This window comes from Apodemus sylvaticus, chromosome 21, assembly GCF_947179515.1.
Source record: "Apodemus sylvaticus chromosome 21, mApoSyl1.1, whole genome shotgun sequence".
NCBI lineage: Eukaryota > Metazoa > Chordata > Mammalia > Rodentia > Muridae > Apodemus > Apodemus sylvaticus.
In genome coordinates this window covers 15,287,668-15,315,150 of record NC_067492.1, presented here as the reverse complement: position 1 = coordinate 15,315,150, position 27,483 = coordinate 15,287,668, and the positions used below count along the sequence as shown (strand labels likewise).

General features: G+C 43.7%; 1 protein-coding gene across 1 annotated transcript in view; it reads left to right on the top strand.

Annotated features, from left to right (window-relative positions):
- The first annotated feature begins 19,858 nt into the window (after window positions 1-19,858).
- The window catches only part of Vat1l (vesicle amine transport 1 like), a 174,358-nt gene continuing 166,733 nt past the window's right edge, over window positions 19,859-27,483 (top strand). The window contains exon 1 of the mRNA XM_052167143.1: window positions 19,859-20,151. Coding sequence (XP_052023103.1) covers window positions 19,925-20,151 — 227 coding nt within the window. The 5' untranslated portion in view covers window positions 19,859-19,924. The remainder of the gene's footprint in view (window positions 20,152-27,483) is intronic.

Genomic DNA, 27,483 nt, shown 5'->3' with positions numbered 1-27,483 from the left:
AGAAGAAAGGAGTGTTTAGGAGCCATGTATATATTGCAGTTTTGCCAGATGTCTTAATCAGGGTTTCTATTCCTGCACAAACATCATGACCAAGAAGCAAGCTGGGGCAGAAAGGGTTTATTCAGCTTACATTTCCACTTTGCTGTTCACCATTAAAGAAGTCAGGACTGGAACTCAAGCAGATTAGGAAGCAGGAGCTGATGCAGAGGCTATGGAGGGATGTTTCTTACTGGCTTGCTTCCCCTGGCTTGCTCAGCTTGCTTTCTTATAGAACCCAAGAGCACCAGCCCAAAGGTGGTACCACACACAAGGGGCCCTCCCCACTTGATCACTAATTGAGAAAATGCCTTAGAGCTGGATCTCATGGATGCATTTCCTCAAAGGAGGCTCCTTCCTCTGTGATAACTCCAGCCTGTGTCAAGTTGACACACAAAACCAGCTAGCACACCAGGGAACTGCCTGGTGGTCTTAGGCAAACGTATCGGTGTCTGTGGATCTTAGGTTTATCAAGTTGGAATAAAATCTTCCCGCTGGGAGTTCTGTAAGAATCAAAAACAGTAGCATACAAGAAAGAGGGGTGATTGTAACTCTAATGCATGAGGACAAGAAATGTCACTTTCATTTCTCTGAATGACACATAACCCTACCCACAGCCATCTATATACCAGAGACAACAAAAAATACAATCTCCTCTCCACTTCAGCCACAAGATCTGTATCTGATAATTCAACCAACCACAAAGCAAGAAATCCTTTTAAAAGAACAACATCTACACTCCACCTGTGAAGATAATTCTATTGTTGCTATGCCCTGAATGGTGCTGTATAGCTGCTCACATAGCATTCGTACTGCACTAGGGACTAGATGGCAGGTAGAGATGACCGGGTATTTATGGGAAGATGTGCCCAGGTTATATACAAAACACTACACCATTTTCTAATAGGAGTTAGAATACCTGGGAATTTCAGTAGCCCTGGGAAATTTTAGAATCAATGGATACTGAGGGATGACTGTGCAAAACAAAGGAGAGATGACTCAGCAGTTAGGAGCTGTTTGCTCTTGTACATGACCTGAGCTCAGGACCCAGCACCCATTTCAGATGGCTGTAATTCTAGATCCAGGGGATCCAACACCCTCTTCTGGCTTCAGTAGGCACCACACACACACACACACACACACACACAAACACTAGTGACAAAATGAAACCTTATGTTAATCCCAGGAGCCTCCTGGTCTTTGATAATGCAAACCATTGAGGGAGGAGCTCTACTGCTGTTTAGATACCTTGTTCAAATACAAAGGAATTTTCAAGGCTGAGATTCCTGGAGGACTGGGCCAATGTAATTAGGAGCTTCCTATGGCCATTTTCTTCGGAAGCCTGACACCCTCAGAATACAAAGAGCCCAGTGAGGCCTCCAGTCATTCATGGAATCCAGGAGTCTTTCCCAGGTTGTCCTCAATCCAAATCCCAGAAATGTTCTCAGTACCTATCCCTGAGCTGACGGTGCCTATCCTCCAGCCCCCCTTACCCCCCCACCCGCATTCTGACCTAAGAAGCTCCCCACCCCCATCCCTACCCCTACCCACCCCCAGAACATTTTCCATCACAATGCAAAAATATCCAGGCCAATGATCACAAATTCACAGCCCACTGGGTGTGATTTATTCTACCTTAATATGATAATTGCGTGCCTCTTCGAGAGTTAATGACTGAGTCGGAATAAACTGTGGCCCGTGCACATTCGCGTTACTAGGCAGCTACAAAGGACATAAAAAGAGTACAGTAATCGAGGATGCGTTCTAGCAGATGTTGTGTGGAGAAGCGAAGTGCAGAAGAGGTAGGCCCAGAATGCTGCCTCTCATGCTAGAAAAGGTGAATAAAGGAGAAAGCATGGTAATCTATGCACATGCTAATCTCTTCAGAAAGAAACACAGGGGAAAGACAGAAAGCAACGCAGTTGGTTATTCACAAAGGGTGAGTGGGAAGAAGAGGGCGGAAGATGAAGAGAAGGGAGAACACTCAGCTAGTATTCCTTTTGTATAGTTTTGCCTTCTGGGGGGGGGCACATATTAAAAATAACATTAAAACAGACAAGAAAAGAAGGGTATTGGAATCGTCAGCTTAACACCACTCACACACTTACACGGGGTCAAGGAGAGATCTTTTTTTAATTAAATTTTATTTTATTTCATATTTTTTACTTATTCACTTTACATCACTGCCCCCCCCCCCCAGTCAGCCCAGCCACAATCCTTTCCCCATCCTTCTCCCCTTCTCCTCTGAGCATGTGGGGCCCCTGGGTCTCCTCCCACCCTGGCACTCCAAGTCTCTGTGAGGCTAGGTGCTTCCTCGCCCACTGAGGCCAGACAGGCAGCCCACGTAGAATATATTCCACATACAGGCAACAGGTTTTGGGACAGCCTCCGCTCCATTTGTTCAGGACACACATGAAGACCAAGCTGCACATCTGTTACATACGTGCGGGGAGGCCTAGGTCCAACCTGTGTATGCTTTTTGGTTGGTAGTTCAGACTTGGAGAACCCCAAGGGTCCAGGTTAATTGAATCTGTTAGTCTTCCTGTGGAGTCCCTGTCCCCTTCAGGGCCCACTATCCGTCCTCCCATTCTTCCATAAGAGTCCCCAAGCTTCATCCACTCTGTGGGTATCTGCTCAGTTTCCTACAAACAAACATTGTAGCAATATGAAACATCATACACTATACAGGACATCACGGGCTCATTCATGAAAAATGTATTTAAAAACATTGCACATATTATAACTATTTGTTTATTTACTAAAAACCACTCCAGGGCCCACAAAGTGGCCCAGCAAGTAAAAGCCCTTGCTCCCAAGCCTGATGACCTTGGGACCCACATGATGGAAGGAGAGAAGTAATTCCTACAAGTTGTATTCTGAACCTTCAGACATATACCATGGCATGTATATACACACATATACCTATAATATACACATATACAAATAAGAATAATTTTTAAGTATCACCTGCTTCTTTCATCAACAACACCAGAAACAGAACTATGAAGAGTGCTTTTTTTTCTCTTAAAACATGATCATTTTAAAATAATTCTACTCCCAGGAAGTAGTGACACACCCCTTTAATCACATCCTGCACTTGGGAGGCAGAGATGGGTGGATCTTTGTGAGTTTGAGGCCAGCCTGATCTACAGAATAAAATCCAGGACAGCCAAGGCTACATAGAGAAACCCTGTCTCAAAACAAACACACAAACAAATTATATTTAAATTGTAAAAAAAAAATGAGAAACGAAAATACAGAAAGAAAATAAACCAGGACTGAAGAAAAAAAATTAGCTGCACAGAAGCAGCACAGATATTTTGATTTTTTTTCAAATTGTCTAAATTCTCAGCACATGTGCATGCATGGTCCATTGTAGAGAAGATCTTATTATTAAACATGTGTGTGTGTGTGTGTGTGTGTGTGTGTGTGAGAGAGAGAGAGAGAGAGAGAGAGAGAGAGAGAGAGAGAGAGTCTTTTAATATTGAAATCGTCTGATAATGTTTGTAAAGGTTCTGTGGTTTTAAAATGTATGGACATTCACAAAACCAAATCTCATATTCCTAATCTGTTGTTGTAGGTTTAGAGAACTTGATGTGGTGTCTCCTAATTAATACTGCAGTGAAAATACTTGGAGCTGAAATGTATATGCACACTTTTAATTATTTCCCTGAGAATAAACAGCTTTTTCTCACTACTATGACAAAACTTCTGTCTTTTTCAGGCTTTGGTTTAATTTGCTCAAATTCCCTCCCCAAACTGTTTCTACTGTTTGACACCTCTAAAAATATCTTATTAATTTGTGGGTTCTTTAATCCACATACATAACCACACCAGATACATACACACACACACACACCCAAACCAAAAACAACCTTAACAGCAAAAGAAGAAAGAGGCAATACTTACATTTTATTGATTGTTGATTGATTTAGGGGGGTACAGCTCACTGCCAGTAGTGCCATCCCTACCCACCAGCACGTGAAGCTTTAGGGAAACACACTCAAACTGTGTGTGAATTGTAGTAAAAGCCTGGTCCTTTGTATTTAAAACCTTTGTCGTTTCTTCAAAGTTTTCTGTGGTGTGTCAGTAATCCCATTTGTGTCAATAGATTGAATTTATCTTTTAATGCAGGGTCTTGTTTGGAAGCCCGGGCTGGCCTCAGGTTTCAGACACTTCTATCTCCACTATTCAGGTGCAGAGTTTACAGACATATGCCTCCCACCATGCCTGGTGCTTCTATTTTTCTTTCCCTATATAAGCCCACACTCCTCTCACATCCACTTGCTTCTCAACAAGGAGACCAGCAATATGCATCAAAGAAAAGATAGCACCTTCAACAAATGGTGCTGCCCAAACAGGAAAGCTACATGTTGAAGAAGAAAACTAGATCTCTATCTTCCCCCAACCCTGCATTTTTATAATTTATTTTGCTTGTGTGTGTTTGCATGTGGATAGGCATGCCACAACACAGGTGTGGAGGTCAGAGGGCAACCTGCGGCTATGGCTTCTCTCCTTGTTGGTCCTGGGGACTTGAACTGGAGTTATCAGGGATAACAGCAAGCACTTTTACCTGCTGAGCCATCTCACTCGTGGGAACAGGACCGAAGACAGAGGCGACAATGTCATGTGATAAATCCCAGGAAATCCAACTCCAGAGACCAGCATCAGGGTACAGATCTGAGTTTGTTATACATTGTTTGAACTAATCCCAAGCCCCCAAATACTTGGCCAATCGTATCTTGCCACACTGTCACCATGCACCAATGAGAGTCCAGCCTGATGAGGCAAATCAAAAGGAGTGGGGGGAGTATTGTCACCTGTGATGACTTCCCTGAAGACAAAGGAAGCAGTCAGTACCCTGGCCTGGGTTCAATTTTTGCTATCTCATGGGTGTGCTGGGAGCCATCTTAGATCTAATGCCATGTGAGGCAGATAAGGATTTGTGAGGAAGTCAGAGGAGCCTGTATCTCCCTGCTCTCCATCCAACATTTTCCTTCACAAAAGTTGACTTCCACATCCCCAACACTCATGGCCCCCTACCTTATCCAATAGATTTTTTTCCATTAACTAGTTTTAATTAAGAGCCTCATCAGATTAAAATTAGAAAACAAAATGCTGTTGTTGGGTTGAGTGAAGACTTGAAAACCCTATAGCTATAAGATGGGATTAATTTTTTTCCAGCAAGTAGGAAAAAAAAAAACAGAATAGAACATTGCAGGGGAGATTGTAGTTATCACAAGATGTAGCCACGTAGACTTCAGAATTATCACCTCTTGGTAGTCAGCATATTTGCACTGTAAATCTCCATCTTGTTTGGTCAAAGTACACTATGCATCATATCAAGGTATTGTTATTTTGACTCGCACTGTGTTTTACTGCTTCGAAAATGTAATATTCGAGCATGTTTTGCTTCTTAGCACAATCTGTTATGAGCTATAAGCATAAGAATATTACAGTTGGCTTTCGTCTGCGTAAGTGCTACAATGATAATAACAATTTAAATCAATATACTACAGCAAGTGTCGGCCCGCCCCAGCCTGCATAACTCTGCACACACTGAGGTCCTGGAGCTGCTTGCTTTGAACACCTGCCACTGTCTGCCTGAGGGCTCTAGTGGCGGGAATCTGCTTGTTCTACCAGGAAGGCAAGACTGGAGTTCTGGGAAATTGTTCTTCAGAAAGTAACGCTCAATATGTGATATAGGGAAATACTGTTTCCCAAATATCCCAGTTTCAATAGTGGCCATTTTGGGCATTTCAAAAAAAACATGATCCAGACTACTTTCTGGAAATCTCAGGTAGAGTCAAGAACCAGCGACCCACTTGCTTGCAAACTCCCCCTTCTGACTCTTGTGTCTGTTCTAGGGACTCCTTTTCTTCTTGGGTTTCTGGGTCAAACTTAGATACGAAGCTTTGTGTTCATCTTATTATATTTTATTTTGTCATGTTTGGTTCTTATCTCTTAGAAGCTTGTTCTTATCTAATAAGAGACAGAAAGGGAAAGGATCTGGAGGGGAGGGAAAGAACTGAGAGGCATAGAGGAAGGGGAAACTATAATCAGGATATACTACATGAGAAAAGAATCTATTTCCAATTTAAAAAAAACTATCTATGAAATGTTTTCTGGTCTTTTGCCACAATGGGAAAGGGCAGGTCTCTGGCACGATTTGTAGTAGAAGTGATCTGGAAAATAGAAATTTTCCTCAGTCTCTCAACTAGTCCTGTTCCTTTTGGCTTCACTTGCATAGCCATCTTCTTGGAACATTTGTATTTTCTTGGTGAGACTCCCTGTGCCTCTAGGATTCACCTAATTCCACAACAGGTTTGAAAAATATTCTTCTTGGTTTCCATTTGAAAGCTCTCTAAATTCCATAAACTTCTTACCATCATTTCCCTCCTCCTCTTCCATTAATTTTATATATATATATATATATATATATATATATATATATATATATATATATATAATTATATAAAGTAATGAATATAATACATTATAAGTTATAAAATATAGATTTTATATATAATTTATTTATTTTATGTATATGAGTACACTGTTGCTGTTCCTCAGGCACACTAGAAGTGGGCATTGGATCCCATTACAGATGGTTGTGAGCCACCATGTGGCTGCTAGGAACTGAACTCAGGACCTCTGGAAGAACAGTCAGTGCTCTTAACCACTGAGCCATCTTTCCAGCCCAACTTTATTATAATTTTAATGGTTTGGTCAAGTTATTTAACAAGTACTACTATTATATTGTTTGGAATTCTTAGAATATGGTTAGCCCTAAACTCTGCAATAAAATCATGATCAAATTATTTATAAGCAATAAAGGAATACTTTCTAGGACTCTCTACTCTGACTGACCCAAAAATTAATCATGAACAAACTTGAGTGTTTACAGTAGATTACAAAACCTTGAAAGTACAGACCACAAGTCTTACAGTTTAGTTTGTTTGGTAGGACTTAATAGTTGATGTATTTTGTTATAGTAAATATATGTTTAGTGCTGTATTGTCTGAAAAACAAACTAACTAAATATAATATATTTGTTTGAAAGAAAAGAAGGAAGAAAAAGGACAGACAGACAAGATAGATGGACAGACAAACAGAAAATATCCCTGTTTCCTGTTTTTTTTTTTTCATTCTAGCTCTGACTTCCCCATTTTGTTTCAAGGCTTCCTAGGATCCACTCCCAGCCAACGTGGCCTCCAGTGTTAGCTGCAATGTCTGCTTCAAAGGAAACCTAAACCAAGACCCTCAACCGGTCACTATTGCTCTTCACGTCTTCATTCTTCACGCCAATGCGCGTGCATGGTGAGCTGGCACAAACTACCTTTATTTGCTCACACACCTATCACATAGGCTGGTAGACTGAACTTCCTAACCTGAAAGGAGAAAAGTACAGGAAGCTGGCAGAAGAGCGTTTGTTGCTCAAAGCGGGAAGGCATAAACGTTTAAATGTGTTGACTCTGGGTCACACAGCCTAACAGGGACACAGGAGCAAATACGAGTGGTAATTTTTTATGGAGGGCAGGGGTCTGCTTTGAACCCTCAGGTTTGCATTCCAGAAGAGCTTGTCATAGCCATCTGCATGCTGCTGTTGAGTCAAAGTTTATAGGCCGACAGCCCCTGGGACCCTGAAGGAAGCTCAGCGTTACTAAGGTCACACACATTCTTGGGAGACTGCTGGGGTCCATATCCAGAAATCCTGAAAAAGCAGTCCCATCCCTTCTCCAGCATCTCAGAAAGGCCTTCCTCCAAGGAAACATATCCCAGTTGGGAAAATCATGTAGCATACTAAAAAATAAAGGGAATGGTACAAACAAGGGTGATACAGAAGATAGAATATTACAAGGTTAGGTACTGAAAACCTCATCCCTGATGTGGATCATTGGGGGGGTAACTAAGATTTTTCTCGAGTGGGGTTACTATCTGTGATGATTGGTTTCTAATTGACAACGTGTCCCAACCTAGAAAGACTTAAACAGGGAGCCTCAGTGGAGGATTTGTCTAGATCAAGATGATCAGTGGGTGGGTCTTTGAAGGACTGCCTTGGTTGTTAACTGAGGCGAGAAAATCCACGCTGAACCCCAGTGACACCATTTCATCATGCAGTGGACCCCGACTATAGGGTAGTGAAGAGAACCAGTTGAGCAGAAACAGCCAAAGTGCAAACATGTGTCCATTTGACTCATCCTTAACTTGACTGTGGATGTGATATGACTGGCTGCTTTGAGTTCGTGCCTTGATTTCTCCTCTGTGATGGAATTCGTCCTGGATTTATAAACCAAATAAACCTTGTCCGGGAGGTTAGTTTGGCCAGAATGTTTTGTTAAAGCAACACAACTGAAGCAGGTTCAGGATCCCTATAAGAGGTGTTCACAATAGACCTTCTCCAACCTTCTACCTCAGAAGGGTAAAGCTTGAAGGTCCCTGCTGTGGATCAGGAGAGAGGCTGTCAACAGATATCAAATCCACTACTGCTTTCATCTTAGATTCCCAGCTTGCAGAGCCATGATCTTTCTTATTTATAAAGAGAGCCCACTCAGTTTATACTGTTCTATACTCCCAAACTAAGCCAGCAGCCCAAGAGTGACTCAGGCTGCCTGGAGATGAGCATTCTCAGCAGTGAGCTAGGTGCGAGCCAAGGAGCCTGCAACAGCATCGTCTGTCTTCTGTCCATCATTGCCTCTTTGGGTCTGAACCATGTTCCTTGATTTCTTTGTGGGAACAATTGAATTAAACCCTGAAGATAAGAGAATCACTTTCCGCAGGAGAGCCAAGGAGATACACATGCACTCACTGCTGAGGCTCAAAGTCCCTATCTGAAAAGCTGTTTCTATTCAGGACAGTAGCATTTTAAATTAGAGCATGCCCTTTGATTTTTCCCTTCCCCCGTTGAAAATATGAATAGTTTCTAAAAACATAAATTATATAGGATGATTTAGGAGCCTTTTAACATCATCTTCAATTTTTTCCAGTGTCTTGAGTGAGATTTGAGTGAAAGAAGCTTCGGAACTCATCCAAAGGACAAACAGTGTTCTGGGTTGGGAACACTCCTAATCTGTTGTCTCATCCATATCTATAATTTCCCATCAATGACATTTCTGCACAGAGCTTTTGTGTTAGGTCACTGCCAATACATGGACTGATATGACCTCAGGCCCTGGGCTGGAAAGTCCCTGGAGCATCAATTAGTCCAAGTATCTTCTTTTACTAACCAGAACAAGGACATTTCCAAAGTCACACAGGCAGGAAGACAAAAAAACCACAGAGTTACACATTCCCAACCTCTGAGGCCCCGTGGCTTAGAGTGAACTTTTTTTCCTTTGGGTCCTTTTAATACCATAGACGTAAGAATTGCTTTCTATTGACAAGGGTATTTAGCAGCCTCTGCCCCTTAGTTGTTTGTAATGCCAGTTGTGACAAAAACATACCTGGGCACTGGCAGATGTCCCAAGGAACAAATAAATCCCACCTGAGAATGACTGGCAGAGACCAAATATGGCAAAATAAAGCTATGTGGGCTAAATCTGGTCCACAGATACACTGTGTTCATCCTCTGTTATATTCATAAGGATTTTTATAAATGTGGTATATTTTGCATTAAAAAAAACATCCAGACTACTCAGTTCTTGTGAATGTTTAAAAGATCTGGCAATCAGAAGCTCACTTCCTCACCTGACAATGATGGCTGTTAGGGTTTGACTATGAAATGTCCCCACAGGCTCATGGGTTGAAGTTCTTGTCTGCAGCTAATAGCAGAAAGTTTAGGAGGTGTGGCTTTGCTACAGTAAGTGTCTCAGTGAGGGTTTACTGCTGTGAACAGACACCATGACCAAGGCAATTCTTACAAGGACAACATTTAACTGGGGCTGGCTTACAGGTTCAGAGGTTCAGTCCATTATCATCAAGGTGGGAGCATGGCAGCATCCAGGCAGGCATGGTACAAGAAGAGCTGAGAGTTCTCCATCTTCATCTGAAGGTTGCTAGCAGAATCCTGACTTCTAAGCAGCTAGGATGAGGGTTTTATAGCCCACATCCACAGTGCCACGCCTACTCCACCAAGGCCACGCCTACTCCACCAAGACTACACCTACTCCATCAAGGCCACACTACCCCAATAAGGTCACACCTACTCCATCAAGGCCACACCTCCAAACAGTGCAACTCCCTGGGCCAAGCATATCAAACCACCAGAGTAAGCAAGTAGCACATGTGTCAATGAAGAGTGACTGGTCCTTTTCTGCCTCCACTTCCGGGTGACTATGATGTTGAGGAGCCCTGTTTCACCACACCCTTCCACCATAATATTCTGTCTGTCCACAACAGAGGCAGCTGATAGTCACTTGGAAACTCTGAGACAATAAGTCATAACAAATTTGTTCACCTTTAAAATATTTTCTCCTTGGTATCTGTCAAGCAACAGAAAACTAAAAAAACCCAATGGGTCACAGTTGAGTTGATAGTTCCCCCTTCAGAATGCCCTCCACACTCCTTTTTGCCCCAGTCCCCTCCACTCCCTATTGTGCCCTGAACAAGAGCCACTTTTATTTGATTCATAGTATCCTGGTTCCAAATTTAGAGTGACATGTTCTCAAAACAGTTGGGCTCAATTTTCTCCTAAGCCTCTCAGAAACTTGAAGACAAGGTCATCATATTTTCTTCTATTGCCCTTCCACAGTGTCTGATGCTGAGCAAATACTCAGAAATGTGGATTGATTTACAGCAACTTTCCCCCACAAGACACCCTGAGGTTGTCATCTATGTGAACTTCAGTGGAAAAGACCTGGAAGTCAAGTATGCTTAGATGAAGCTGTAGTCCACAGCCCCACTTGGCGGGTCAAGAATCACGCTGCACTAGACTAGAAACCTGTGTTAAAGAAAGCACTCTCCCTTATGTCCCTAGTTAATTTGATTATTAAACCCCCTTTAACCCTGCCTCCATCAGGATCCTAAGAGACCAGTGTATAACTCGGTAGACTTCAGAAAGTGCTGATGTGGAGCCCTAACCTTTCCCAGTTAAGGAGTGGTTGGAATACTAAGTGATCTAGTAAAAAGAAGTTTCAAGTAAGGCATGCTTTTTTCCAAGAACAGACATCGATTTGCATTGCCTCTTTTAAACGTCCCCACAAATTTGGTAAGACAGCATAATCAATATACATGTTTTGCAAATTAAACAATAACCCCCCCAAAAAACAGAAGGCATTAGGAATGTTACCAGTGGTTCACAGCTGGGAAGAGGTCAACGGAACCAGGACTGGGGTGTACAGCCTGCTCAACTCTAGAACTAGGCACTTTCCGTCTGCAGGCTAGGCTCTGCATCGGCATCCAGGTCCTTGGAGCATCACAGCATGTGGCCTTTATGCCCCCCTCTTCACACACACACAGACACAGACACACACAGACAGAGACACAGACACACACATAGACACACACACACACAGACACACACACAGACACACACACAGACACACACACAGACACAGACACACACACAGACACACACACAAACACAGACACAGACACACACACACACACACACACACACACACACACACGCGCGCACGCAGAAAGGCACCTGACCTTGTTACCTTGATATCAAAGGGAGTGAAAGAGAAGTTGTTTTGCATCCATCAATAACTATGGGTGAGAAATATTATTTGGGCTTCCTCATGTATCCCATGTCGCTCTTTTTTACACATCTACAAATCAGTTATCTGATTCTCATTTCCAGTGCAAAACTTTCTTAGCATCTCAGAGCCTAAACCTCACACCGTTGAAAGTGGGAACAGTGACGTATGGACAGTGTCTGGGATCAAAGTAAGTGATCAGCTTCCACATTTTACAAACTGAGACATGAAGTGAGACAGACCAAGGATCCTGCATGGGGGAGCTGGCTCAGTTGGTGAAGCTCAGAACACTAGAACCCAGGTGCTTCTGTCTGTAACTCCAGCACTTGGGAGGAAGACAGGCAGACACCGTAGTATGCTGACTAGTCGTTCTAGGTCAGTGAGTGACACTGCCTTTAAAGAAGAAAATCACTGAGGAGAGCATCTTGCGTTGACCTCTGACCTCCACATGCACACACACACACACACACACACACACACACATGCACCTGCATGCAACAACGTGCACACACAGCCTTGCCCACCACTCTAATGGATTTTTAAGGAGAATGATTGATGGGGAGAGAGACTTCATCGATTAAGTAAGCGCTTGCTGCAGGTTTGATTCCCAGACCCCACACTGTGGTTCCCAGTCATCCATAACTCCAGTTCAGGGGATCCAGTGCTATTTCATGACCTCTGTGTGCATGAAGCATGCACATGATGCACATACATACATGCATACATACATACATACATACATACATACATACATACATACAGCAAAAATACCCTCCCATAAAAATAAAATATATAATCTTCCCCCAGTTTTTCCTTAGGAGAGGCTAAGGATCATGGGTTACATAGCTGCTTTGCTCAGTACCTACTAAGAGTATAATCAGGATTTGATGGCTAGCCTGGTGCATGGGCAGATGGGTAACTGAAAGGCAGATGGTTGGATAATATTCCTAGCCCACTTACTTTATGTAAGTTCAGTGAAGAGGAGATACTTGCTAAAAGGCAATGGGTGGGATTCCTGTCCCTGAAGAACGTAGAACTTTTTCCACTTCCCGGGAATTAAGCCATGTAACCTCAGAGAAGAAAAGGGCAAGCGTGTCCTTCCTGCACTCTCAGCTGTATCCAAATCTTACAGCTTCACACAGTCATGGTTCTGAGAAAAAGCCAACAACCTGGACACTGGCCAATAAAATAATAACAGAAACAGCACTCTGTGAAAAACCCTGGCTCAGCTCGAAGCAGACATGTCAGAGAAATAAGAGAGGCAAGATAGCTGCAGGGTTACCTCTGTGCATAGAGTAATAATCTCAAAAGAAACAAAGAAAGAAGGAGGGGGAGGGTGGAAGAAGGAAGGATGGAAGAAAGGAAAGGGTGGCTGAAGGAGGGAGGGAGGGAAGGAAGGGGAGGGGTAGCTTAGGAGGGAGGGAGAGGGGGAAGGAAGGAAGGAAGGAAGGAAAGAAGGAAGGAAGGAAGGGAAGAAGGAAGGGAAGGGAGGCTGAAGGAGGGAAGGAGGGAGGGAGAGAAGTAAGAGAGGGAGGGAGGAAGAAAAGAAAGAAGGAAGGAAGGACAGAAGGAAGGAAATACAGATGTGTGCAGGGAGGAATTCTCCCCAGATCTAGTTTCTAATGGACCCTATCTGAGGGCTCAAGGTTTTATTTGCTTCTGAACCTGGATTTTGCATACCTATTCAGTTACCATTATTCACAATGATCTGTATCAAAGTGTTTTGGGAAAGCACATCTCCATGCAGCATTTGGAAGGAGCAGACAGCATTATTGTGTGATAATTCATAGAAGAAATCACACCGCCTCGCACTAGGGGAAAACCTTCCATAACACGCAGAAAGGGCTACAAGGAATCACTGAGAAATCATCTTGTAGCAGGAATGAGGTTTCAAAGCCATAAACTGCCTCATTTAAATTTCCTCACTGGGTCCTGTGTGGTATATTCTCCTCCACACTTGGCCAACCATGTTTACCAAGCGATACAAAACAATCAATAAAAACCATCTCTTCGTAGACAATAGCTGCTTGTGAATAAAAGGGAAAGACAGAACAGGTAAAATGGGCCCATTTTAATCGTTCATGATCTGACAAATACATACCTAAAAGGTTCTTCTTAGGGCTAGTACCTCCAGGTTATGGAAAGAGGATAAGGTTTCCTTATTAATTTATACCACTAAACTTCAACTGAACAGCATGGAGATAAAACATAATGCATACCTGCATATCTGAGGCTGGAGGGAAAGCTTGGTGGCCAAAGGTGTTTGCTCTTTCAGGGATCAGAGTTCAGTCACTGGCACCCATCTCCAGGGTAATTTACACACCCTCTTCTGGTATCTGTGGACAACTATATACCATGGACATGTACACACACACACACACACACACACACACACACACACACACACACTGCAATAATTTTAAAAATGTGTGGGAGGAATTGATGGGAAAATAGCATCAAGTCTCAGGACCAAGGTTATTTAAGTGATATTGTGTTTCAACAGAGGAGTCTGGATTTCCCTTAATTCCCCAACCCTTCCATTCACCATCTCACAGTGTCATCGGAAGGAGATCATACTGTTATTTCCAATATCATCTCTTCCCTTACCACTAATAACTGAACTCCAACTTTCTCCTGGGATTTCATTTCATCGATGGCACACTACAACTCCCAGCCTCCTTTGTAACAGGATAAACTGGATTCTGACCCATTGTAGGTAAGTCATATCCTGAAGAATAAAGGTATGTGGGGGCTAAAGAGATGTCTCAGGGGGTTAGAGTCAGTGGGCACTCCTCTTTTGGAGAACTGTAGTTCAATTCCAAGAACTCACACGGCAGTTCTCTACTGCCTGTAACTCCAGTTTTAGAGGATCTGATGCCCTCTGCTGACCTCCACGGTCAGCATGTATGATGAACATGTATGTACGTGTGCATATGGTACATGTACATACATACAAGGCAGGTACACATGTGTACATAAAATAAACAAGTGGATCTTCAAAAAGCTAGAAATATGGAGCAACATATAAAAATATAGACATTATCATACAATGGTTAATAATCCATGCTTCAGAGTGACCTGGCTCCCATTTCGATGCCCAGCTCTGCCTCAGCAAATCAGGGATGTTAGGAGAGCTCTTCAGCTTGCATTCAGATAACTTCTCTGTAGAATAGGACTAGTTTCTAAGGCAGAAGATTATCCTAAAGAGTAACTATTGTGGTTGATGCATAATAAATTATTCTAACTGTACTGAAGATAATGTAGTGGAATAAACATGATTGAAGACGGATCTGAATGCACTGGTCATCACAACGTGCTGAGTCACTTAGAATTATTTAGATAATCATATATAAACTCATATTTTTCAATATTATTTTTTATATCCTTTTACTCTCTGAATTAAAAAAAGTTTGCTTCTGGGCAGCCTAACCTAAATCAATATACACCAATCGGACTAGACGGTTAAACTTAACCTGACACTGTTCCTCTCTAAAGAAACTTTAGAGAATTTAAATTTTTAAGTTCAGCAAACGCACATGGTGAGATGCTAAGAGAATGAACTTGGAATCGGTTTTCTCTTATCCAAAAGAACGGATCTGTTAGATATGCCAAATCACTTAAGACAATATTTTCTTCCCCCCTCCCCAGTTCTCTCCTTCCTTTCCCCATTTCCTCCCTTCCTCTCTTTCCCCTTCCTCCCTCCCTTCCTTCCTTCCTTCCTTCCTTCCTTCCTTTCTTCCTTCCTTCCTTTCTCTCCCTTCCCTCCCTTTCTCTATCTCTGTTCCTTCTCTCTCTCTCTCTCTCTCTCTCTCTCTCTCTCTCTCTCACACACACACACACACACACACAGGTTACACATTACATAGATGCACGAAAGCACTCACAGCTCTCTCTCTCTCTCTCTCTCTCTCTCTCTCTCTCACACACACACACACACACACACACACAGGTTACACATTACATAGATGCACGAAAGCACTCACAGACATATGCATAATGCTCTTTCCTGGAGCCATTTGTGGTCCAGAGATGAGCTGCAATACCCCTTTGTACCAACAGTGGTACGATGCCAGTGCTTGACGTTGCCTTTATGGTGAGCTACTTTGCAAGAGAAGCACTGAGAAAATGCTGGCATAGCCCATTTCTCAACAAATACAAGCTGACTTATGTTATGTGGAGATATGCCAGCATAGCTCTTGCTACATTCTACTGGAGAGGAACAATGTTACAAATGCTTACTTAGAGTGTTATATAGGACTCAGAGGACTGATTCTTCTCCAAGTAGCTCACAATGTGGTATGCTCCTTCTTGGTTGTTGTGATAATACCCGTTTCAATCTGGCTTTTTTTTTTAATAGCCAGAAGATTCACTTGTAGGGAATAATTATTTTGTAGTTTAACACACTATATAAGACAAATAGCATCTCCTAAATAGGTGGTGTGTGAACTGCAAAATAGATTTACTTCCAGTGTGTCAAAGGAAAATACTTAGGAACAACACAAAGGGCCTCGGTGAAATAGAAATATTAGTCCAAGAAAATAGCACACATATTTTAAAATTCCATTGAGTAATCTCAACCAGGGGTAGAAGGGATTTGACCAAGTTCAACAAACACACATGGTGAGATGCTAAGAGAATGAACTTGGAGTCAGTTTTCTCTTATCCAAAAAAACCAACTTGTTAGATATGCCAAGTCACTTAAAACTCAACTTCCCTTCTGAGTGGTGGAAATGGTCATCCTTACCTCATAAGATTATTCCAATAATCAAACTTTATAACAGTAGACATGACCCACACAGCGCCATACATTGCTCTGTTATCATCACGGAAGCCACCTCTACTTATGACCCACTTGATTCTATATTCAAAATGACAGCCCTGGAGAGCAGGGGACGTTCTCAGCCTGGGGATTCTCCACTAGACACCTATGACAGCATAGATCAAGGGCTGCTTAGAACAGCTATCGGCCAACCATGCACAGAGTTCAGGGAATAAATAGCAAGTTCCCTGCTTCTTGAATGAGACAACTCTGGGATTTATTTCATCCACAATGGATCCCAAAGGTTTCCTACGGTCTTAACACCATTCTTCCGTTGTAGTAATCTGCTCTTAAATGCACGCTGCCTTGACTTCCATCATTTTTCTGTCTCACTTTCCTAATTCATAGCCCAAGCTTCCTGGGATTACCTCCAAGATAAACCATGGGCATGCCACTCCTTGTTCCAGGACTGAATCCAGCCTAAATACCCTATCGCAAAAAGTGAACAGGGCTCTTAACTGGGTTTATGAAAAAATTCAGCTCACCAAAGAGGACGTCTGTTCTGCCTCCCTCTGCCCCCTCCCTCCTGGGCATAACCATTGCCCGTCACTCACATTACCCGCTTCTGCTCTAAGCCCAGGCTTCCCTCTCTAACCAACCACTGTGTTTCCTGGCAGCTATCACCCTACCTCACTTGCTGCCCACTTATTGCCAACATTATTATCCCAAAATGCAGATCTGGGAATTCTGGTTCCTTGTTTTTATATTTGAAGCTTTTGATAGTTCCCATCACCTCCATGATTATAATAATAACCATGATTATAATGATGATGATGGTGATGATGATGATGATGATGATGATGATGATGATGATACTAAAACCATAATTCAGAGATCAACCCCAAATGTTGTTTTCTTCAGCTTCCTCTGCAGGGACTGCAGCGCACAGAACCGATGAGCAGTCTCTGAGGTTCCCCTTCACCTGTTACCTTTGTATGTGCCTCAGTGAGCTTGGGACCTACAGAACTAGCTCACATAGCCCCTTCTTCCTGAGAATTCCTACCACCTCATAGGACGAGTTGATAGTTCCATCCTCTGGGATTCCACAGAACCATCTGCTTACATTGGTTCAATCGATCATCACACATGTTTGACTATGGATCAATCGTGAGCTATGCTTAGGAAAACAGGGTTGGATAAAAGTACCACAGCTCCTGCCCACCTGAAGTTCGAGTTGGGTAAAGGAATAGACACCACCAAAGGGGAAAAAAAAATCATGTTATAGTTACAAACTGACACAGACTTTAACAGTGAAGAATCCAACCTGGGAGTTGGTGAACTGTGCACAAGAAAGTGATACTCTGGATGGTTCTGGATTAGGAATTAACCCTAATAAAGGTGGTGGGCTGAGAATCCAAAATCACGGGCACAGCAGGTGCAGAATTCTGAGTTAATTTGGAGAACATGATGACTTTTTCCAAGTGAACCAAAGTTTTAAAACAGAAGCACAGGAGTAATAGGAGGAGAGACTGACTGCTGTTGGGTCAGTTTGCCATACTCCTGACATCACTGTGTCCTAGCAACCTCTCTCACTGAGACCGAGATCTTCACCACCTCTGAGATAAGCCACCGCAACCCTTCACACAATGGAGACTACAAATGGAGTACTTGGGCTGTCATATCAGCGTGACACACGCTAGAGCTATCTGAAAACAAAGCCTCGATTAAGAGAATGGCTCCTCAAGATCCGGAGCCATTTTTTAAATGGCTGATTAATGAGGGAAGTTCCAACCTCTTTGTGGGTGGTGCCATCCCTGGGCTGCTGGTCCTGGGTTCTAGAAGAAAGCAAGCTACGCAAGCCATGAGGTAAAAGGCAGCAAGCAACAGTCCAACATGGCCTCTGCATCAGCAGGTTCCTGTCCTGATTGAGTTCCTGTCCTGTCTTTACTCAGGTTTCCTTGGTCATGATGTCTCATCAGCAATAGTGACCCCAACTAGGACACTGGATATTGGTATTGGGGCTCAGGAAGGGTAAATGTCTCCTGAGATCTCAAGTATGGGAGCTGCCTAAGCTGAAACATGGGCCCTCTGAGAAATTGGATCTCTTAAGTGGCACAAGGCAACTCCTATCTCGTCTTTTATGATAGCACAGATGACCTTTTTTAAGAATCAGAATTTATTATGTGATGAACATGATTGGATTGCATCTGTAGTTTTTGTTATTTTTTATTTCTTTGAGATGGAGTCTGACTGTGTAGCTCTGGCCACCCTAGAACTCATTATGTAGACCAGGCTACCTTCAGATTCACAAGAAATCCATCTGTCTCTGCCTCCTGGGTGCTGGGAATTCTGGAATTAAAGGCATTGCAATCCCGGTGCCTGGCAATTTAAAATTCTTGTTTAGACTTTTTGAGGCAGGGTCTTTCCTACCTCAGCTTCCTTACTACAGATGTGTTACCAAATACTGCTGGGGAAAGTACACGTTTTTCTGTAAGCTTGCAAAACAAAAGGCAGGTGTGTGTGTGTGTGTGTGTGTGTGTGTGTGTGTGTGTGTGAGAGAGAGAGAGAGAGAGAGAGAGAGAGAGAGAGAGGAGTTGGCTATGAGGTATTTGGTCGTGTGTGTGTGTGTGTGTGTGTGTGTGTGTGTGTGTGTGTGAGAAGAGAGAGAGAGAGAGAGAGAGAGAGAGAGAGAGAGAGAGAGAGAGAGAGAGAGAGAGAGAGAGGAGTTGGCTATGAGGTACTTGGTCTTCTGGAGGTCCCAGCAGGAAACAGACCTGTTCTGGGAGCCTCTTTGCTAGAAAAAGCATAGGTACTGAGAACTGGCTGTCATAAGGAAGCCACAGATGTCCAGAAAGAGCATCCTTGGTGACAAGAGGGGGTCCTGAGGGAAAAGACTGGACCTGGCTCTTTGGAGCCTTGCTTGGGATGGATCTTTAACTCACGGCACCTCCCTGCCGCTCCACTCAGAACCAGCAGACGGGAAACAGCCCAATTTCCCAGCTATCCCTCCCACCCCTGCCTACCCGAGGGAGAAGAGGCAACCTTGTCTCTCACAGCAGCATCCTCCAGGCCCAGACATTCGTCTCTGTCCATTTCAAGGCGCCAGAGTCGGTGCCGTATATACCCAAGTATTTGGCCCACAGGAGGGGTTGGAATATCCATCCGGCCGCTTCTGCTGTGTTTGTATTCAAGAGTCTTAGGGAAATCTGTTTTAAAGGTTGAGACAAATGACCTGATTTAGGATCATCACGAAAAGTGGACTTGAGATTTGGTTTGGAGTAAGTAAGGGGAAAAGCGAGGGAGGGGGTGGGGCGCCAGGGCGCGGCTCCTCTGAGGATTACGGCGGAGGCGGTGGACTACGGCTCCGCTCACAGAGGTTGCAGCCATTGCACTGAAGAGCATCCCACATTCAACAGGAGGAACCCGCGGGAGAGCAGCCCCGACCCCCTTCACAACCGCAGCCTGTGCGCCCCGCGGCCCCTCGCGCGCCATGGCCAAGGAAGGCGTAGAAAAAGCGGAGGAGACCGAACAGATGATCGAGAAGGAGAGCAGCAAGGAGCCTGCTGAGGGCGGCGACGGCTCCCACCGCCTCGGGGATGCCCAGGAGATGCGCGCTGTGGTGCTGGCCGGCTTCGGCGGGCTCAACAAGCTGAGGCTCTCCAGAAAGGCCATGCCGGAGCCACAGGACGGCGAACTCAAGATCCGCGTCAAAGCCTGGTCCAGTATCCACGACTTTTTGGGTTTTCTCTCTTTACGCGCTGGACGCACTGGCAGTGGGTGGGAGAGCCTAGATTGGGGACGCTGCCCAGGTACCCAGCACCCACAGTCAGCGATCCCCCTCTCTGCATTCACACTTGGCTCTTAGAACCCCGGGTAGTCCAAGCCATGAGAGCCTGGGAAGGATGCTCAGAGGTGGTCCTTCCCCCCACATAGATGTAGGGTGACAGGAAGGATAGTGGCTCCGAGGACTTGAGGTCTGGAAAATTGCCTTGTGACCCTCTTGTAGGACAACTCAGCTGCTAACACTGGGAGGGACATAAGGGTGGGACTTGATCGTTAGCGTGGTTTAAAAAAAAGCAATACACATAGTTCCCAGTGCTAGTTTTCTTTTTCTTTCTTTCTCTTCTTTCTTTCCTTCTTTCTTTTTTTTTTTCTGGAGTTTTACATATACTGATCCCGTTAATACTTCATGAGACCCAGTAAGTCAGGTGCCCGGCTTTAGAGGTGAGAAAAAACGGAGGCTCAGGGGAAATAAATGATCTGCCATGCTCTCGCTGAGCTGCCAGTAAGTGGTCTGGCCGCCACTTGCCACTTGATCTCCCTTTTCACCTCTATGCGTCCAAATGGGGCTGAGGACAGGGCGCGTTCCCTTGTACATCTCCTTCCTGGTACTTATGTGAGGGAAGAAACTGAGAATGAAGAGGGTTAAATCCTCAGCCTCTAAGCTGACTGAAAGGTGAGGCCAGGGATGCAGCCCTCTCTCCCCCACTGCATCCTTTGCTTTCGTCATGGCTGGGAAAGCCCAGTCCTGCTCCTTAGGAACTCCTGTGCTGGCCTCAGAAGGAGCCCACACTCTAAGAGGTTCGCTATTCTTATTTCTCCTGGGGAAACGTGCCTGTGACTAGACCTGCAGATTTCCCCAGTAGTGTATAAATGAGAAAGCTTGTCTCTGCCTGGGCACACAGCACTCCCATGCCCCGGAAGTCTAGCAGGGAGCCAAGTGATGAGTCGCTGCTTGCAGGACCCTGCATTCTATAGTAACCGTGGATCTTACAAGGGTTGTTGACTGGATCTCCATACCCCCAGTGTTTCTACTTCTTAGAAATAGCAGCATACTCAAACCTGCCTATGATAGATCTGGAAACCTGATCTGGAGGCAGGAAAAATGCAAAGAGCACCTTTTGGTCCCTGTTCTACCTCAACAGCAGCTGGGTTTTATTTGCCAGATCAGGAGGCAGCTGGTAAGAGCAGGAACACTGACCCGTGGTTAGTTCTTCGTATATGAAATTGGTCCTTCTTGACATTCAGCGGTGTTCTGAGGTTTCTCCCTGAGTGGAGGATTTCAGGGTAAGAGAGGAAGCATCTAGGCAACCTGGGGACCCTCTTCCTTTTTCTTTATTAACTCTTTGAAAGCCAGGGTGATTGATTCCAGCAGGCAGAGGTTTTACCCACCCCATTCACCAATAAATCGACAGCATACAGCACAGTTGGCACACTGCAAGTTCTAAGTGGTGATAGGTGAATGGATTGGGGGGGTAGCTTGGAGGGGGGTTGTGGGTCATCATTTTTCTTTATTTGTTGATAGAAGACCATTGACCTGGTATGATTACCATGTATGAATAACCTTCCTTCCTTAACCACCTCATCAAAAATATCATGCACCTATGTATACACATTTATACACAGTTGTGTGTGTGTGTGTGTAAGAGAGAGAGAGAGAGAGAGAGAGAGAGAGAGAGAGAGAGAGAGAGACTTATGAACTTTGATCACACTGAAGAGGGAGGTTTAGGACTCTTGAGGACATATTTCAAGAATAACTGTTAAGGCCACAGTTAAAAAAAAAGAGCTTCGTGTACAGTGCAAATCAGTCTGTGTTCTTCAGCTCTCTGTATTTGGTGGTCTTGTGCTAACTTCCAGAAAATGCCTATAGGGGCAGGGATGTTGTGACATAATTTCAAGATAAAAGTGAGGAGGCAAGAAGGTGATTTTTCAAAGCCTGGCATACAAACATGTTCTTTAATGGAGCCTAAAAACGTGTATACACACACACACACACACACACACACACAGAGACACCACTCTACAGAAGCCCTGCTTATTCAAAAAGCGACAGAGACCCAGTCTACCCTAGGAATAGACTACAGCAGTGAGCTCAGATTGAGTTTTTCTTTTACCAAGTGTGAAGCAGAATTAATCAGTTTGCAAGGCAGCAGCATTGGAATAACTCGCGGAGGAGATGGCCCACTGGGCCTGTCATCATCCTCCGCTGGGCTGGGATTGGCTGGTCAGAGAGTCCCATTGATTATAAGTTTCTGCCTTGGGAGGCAACATGACTCATTCCGTGTTTTTTATGAATCAACTGGGGCCTTGCAGCTGAAGGTCCTCCTTTCATCTGCTCTCTATTTTTAATGGAAACCTTTTATCATCAAATGGCATGTCCTTTTTGCTTGGAAACAAAGCCCCCAGCACATATGAACTACTATTTGACCTAGGACAAGAGTTGAAGTTAGTGACTCTGTAATTATAAAAACGGACAAGAAGAAGCAGGAAAAATGGTATTTTGTCTCATTGATCCTCTAATTTGTGTATTGATTGGGTAGGTATTTTTCTTACAGAACAAATTGTGTATTGGGAACATTGGGTGACTCGTCAAATACATCACACAAGAAGTAGTTAGGATGTGTGTATTTGTGTGTCCTCGGGGCTTCTACTTGTTCCCTTTTATTTTATTTTGTGACCCTTAGAAACACCATGGATGTGATTGGCCTCTCTAGACTTTTATGTGTGTGGTTTCATCAATCCCTGCTAATACATGTGGACCCATTGTGCTTATGGATAGCTAATAGGACCTCTTTGGTTATTCTCAGGGTAATATGGTTTCTCTGGAAATTATATATTTGTTCAAGGGCAGCTCAGAAAGAGCCACTGCTTGCTTGGTGCTGTAAGGTTGGAAAGACAGGGTTCTGCCTTCTAAAAAAAATTTCACATAATGGGAAACCTATTTCACAAATTCTGCATTGAATGGTATGTAACAGTAGGTTTAAGTGCCCATGTAGCAAATGGGCCCATGAGTGTGTGTGTGTGTGTGTGTGTCCTTTGAAAAATGGACCTGGGGATATGTTTGAGCCTCAATTCTTGCTTCTGTGTGACCTTGGTGACCTTGCCTCACTTCCTCCACAGTTCTGGGGTTCATCCGTGAAACATCGACATTGTGGTGTCATTTTAGTGGTATCAAGAGGACAAACCTAAGTTCTAACTTGTCTCCTTCCTTGTTAACTGGAGACCATGGGACAGGCTCCTTGACCCAGAGACTGGTACAGGGAGCCTTCGGCAAGCAGTTCACTAAGAGAGACCTTTCAGGGGGAAGAGAGCAGTGCCAATAGGCCAGGGAGAAAGAGCTAAACAAGGGTATGGTCTCAGTTGGATCCCTCTGCAGAGTCAGTTACTCAGAAGAGCAAGAAACAGTTCAAACCTTTTGGTCACTGGCTGGGCTGCTAATGGGAGCCTGGACTCTCATAAACAGAGATGTTCATACAGCAGGGCACAATTTTCTAGGGAATTATAAGTAGCCGACATCCCCAGAAGGGATCTGGATGAAGTACATTCTCACTCTTTGGTTGGCATTGCTGTTTAGCTACCCCTAAACCTCAGTAGACTGCTCTGCAAAATGGGGTTAATGGTGATGCCTCCTTTATTAGTACTGTACTGGAGTTGAAATGAGATAAGACACACAAGACCTTCACGTGCAACTTTATGTTAATAAATGACTTAGTATCTAAACGATTATTTTTCAATGCCATCACTACCTTATAGAGTCTTGTCATTCAAGCTCCGGAGATTTTAAAAGATTGATAGTTACATCGGGATAGCAGGGGCAAACTGGAAGTATCCTAAACAAACCAGGGGGTGTGGTTCTCCTACCTGATAAGGGTCTGATGACCTGTGGCCTTGTTGCCATTGTGAATTTTGAAGACGAGCTGGTAAGGTTTGAGGCTGACTGAAGGTCTCCAGGTTGGGCTGTAGGAATGTATTTAAGTGGCCATTAACAAGCCTTGTCTAGTTTGTGTCTCAAATTGGCTTGTGGTGGAAAGTCACTAATGGATAGGGGACATTCATTTTCCCAGAGTGATTTACAGCCAGAGGCCATATGAAAGTGCTGGAAGGAGACCCAATTGAATGAAAAATGACTCAGGCTACTCAGGGCCCCCATTGGCTGATCTAAAAATGGGCCAAGGGCAGGCCACACCAGAAGCAAGCCAGCAGATAGGCAGAATTCTAATATGTCATGAGGGTATGTAGGAGCCAGGGGAAGAATGTCCACTTGCTGAAAAGTCGTTATGAGCTAGAAGTTGAGTGCATCTATAGATCCACAAGGTCAATGTCACTAACTCTGTTCTAAGAAAAACTTGTCAGGACTTCAGACCTCAAAGTGGAAGAAAGATACAAAACCAACCAAACACACACACACACACACACACACACACCAAAAAGAAAAAATGAAAAACAAAAATAAAACAAAACAAAACCCAAGTCCATATGGTTTTTGGACTCCTTATATTTGGGAGCCAGAGATTAGGATATCATAACGCTAGATACAGAACAAGAGAGGGAGCAGGCACAAAGAGGCAGGCAGACCCCATGATGATGGGTGATGCAGAGAAAACTCCACGGGTGAGTTTTATCCATTCGACACAGAACTGACAAGACTCAAAATTGCATAATGTCTGCCCCAAGATGTCCATTCGTATTTGCATCACTTTCGTTTCCTCTGTGCTTCTAAGGTATAAAATACCTTGAGGATAAAGTTACCTACCGGGACTGTTGATAAAGAACACTCATGCACATTCAAACCTCGGAACCACTAAGGATAGTAGAATCTTTTTTTTTTCCTTTGCTTCCTTTGATTAATGGGCCATGTAGTAAACACTGACGACTTGAAGGCGAGGTGTCCTAAATCAGTATAGCCTTAAACTGTCACTAATGAGGTTGAAGGGATGAAGTACGGCCAGTGATGCTTTCGGAATTTGTTCAAGGAAGCAGTTGGAGTCTGGGAAGTTCAATGACACAGCTGCTCATAAAATTGAGAAATTATGTTCAGAACTCGCAGTGCCCAAATCAAAAGGTGCTCTGGCATGGAAACTGAGCTACAGTGTTCTGGGTTCCTCTGTGTTGAATGAAGGGAGTGGGGTCTGACATGCAAGGGTGACTCTGCGTCTCTGTGATGACTCATAATTAAGAGTCCTTTGGAAATGTGCAGACCCAGATGCCAGCTCAAGGGTCATTCTGCTCTCCTCTACTGAAGCTCTTGTTTCCTTATCCCCTATATCCTTGCTAATGAGGGCCAGGGACAGAGATAGCTCCTGTCTGTCCAATAATAAGATGGAAATTCTTTGGTTGTTTGGTTTTGTTCTGCCTTGCCTTGAGACAAGGTCTCAGTAGGCATCGCAGGCTGGCTTAGAACTTGCAGTCTCCCTGCTTCAGCCCTCCAAAGTTGGAATGTGTGTCATCTTACCCAGTTCAGATGCCCCAGCACCTTGATTAGCAAGGAACACAAAACAGGCACACATCTTTTTATCATCACTGAGACCCCATGCCTGACAAAAGCAACTTAAAGGAAGAAAGGTTTATTTTGGCTCACAGTTTGAAAAAAATACAGTCTATCATGGCAGAGGGGGCATGGAGGCTGGAGAGGCTCACTCCATGGTGACAGGCACTTACAGCAGCTGCTGGCTTGTGTAGTAATGGGTCTGGAAGCAGAGAGCTTAGAAATAAGGTCAGGTTATAATCCTGAAAACCTACATTGGTGTGAGTGACCCATCTCAGACAGCCATGCACAGACCCCCCCCCAAAGGTTCCACAATTTCCCAAAATAGCCCATCACCTGGAGACCACATATTCAAACATGTGAACCTAGGAGAGACATTTAAGATCTAACTTGTAACATGGTGGCTCTTCTATTATGTTTTCCCCACCCCCGTGGATTTTTTTTATTAGATATTTGCTTTATTTACACTTCAAATGTTATCCCCTTTCCTTGATTCCCCTCCGAAAACCCCCATCCCATTTCCCGTCTCCCTGCTCATCAATCTTGTATTACATTTAACTCCATTATTTCGACGATAGGAATCCATCTTGTCCCTTTGAGACTATTTTAATCTTGATTCATTCCATCCTTCCTCCTCCTTCCTCTCTCAGAATCACATACGTTCTTTTCCTTCAACTTTTTCCATTATGATAAAACCAGCCATGGCCATCAAAGCATGACCCCAATAACAGAAGCAGTAGCTGCAAAAATTTATAGTGGACGGCCAACAAGATTGAGAAATTAAAATCTGCAGCCATATTTTATGTGGTGCAGGATTCATCCAAGTGGAAATAGTTTCACTGAAATAAAAACAAAGTCAATTTCAATTAGCTTAACAGTGCCATTTAGAATGTTTTAAGTTGCTGAAAGTCACTAATGCCATAATTGTGATTAGGTTCCGGTATCAGGTATGTCCTTAAACTTTCTTGGAGTCAGTGTTATGGAATTACAAGTAGTGTAAGATCAAGAGAAAGTAACAATGAGTCCACTCAGAAAGAGCTTGTTCTGAACTAAGGATGCATCTCAGTGGTAGAGCATTTGAATAGCACCCATGAAGTTGTGGGTTTAAAGGAGAATTTGTCAGTTCATTCATTCACCCTTTAGAAAGTATAGCTGGTGATGGTTGGTCAACTCTCCTTGGTAGGAAAGCAGTCAATTTTGCCCATAGGAAGTATCAGGGCTTTGGTTATAGGCGGCCTAGATTTAGTAACTTGCTTTCCTTTTTTGTTAGTCATGTGTGTTTGAGCATGAGCTTAGCTTTTGCCTTGCATACAAAATGAGGATGAAAGTTACAACATCTGACATGTAGTAGGCTCCTGTGGACAGCAGCCAGAGCTCAATGAGAGAGAGAGACTAGTCAGAAACCGAAGGTACTCCATGATGGGCATGGGGAATGATGGCTGACAGTCATGGCCACCGTGTCCCCCTCTTAAAGCATCCTTATGGGATCAAAACTCATTGGGTACATCATTTTATAAATCTTATCTTCCCAACTCTGGAAGGACGGTAGCACAGGAATTAACAACCATGTTTTTCAGGAAAAGAAACAGGGAGTTAAAAGTTAGGTAGAAATATTGAGAAACTCTTGTGGATTTGGGTTCTGATCCTATCTCTACCTCACTGTGGTGTTTGATCCCAAGCAAATAGCACTTGTAACTCATCCTGATTAAAAAAAAATACTTGATCTTAGGCATTGTGATGATTGGAAGAATCTATGAAAGCTCTCATTTTAAGTTAATTTTCTC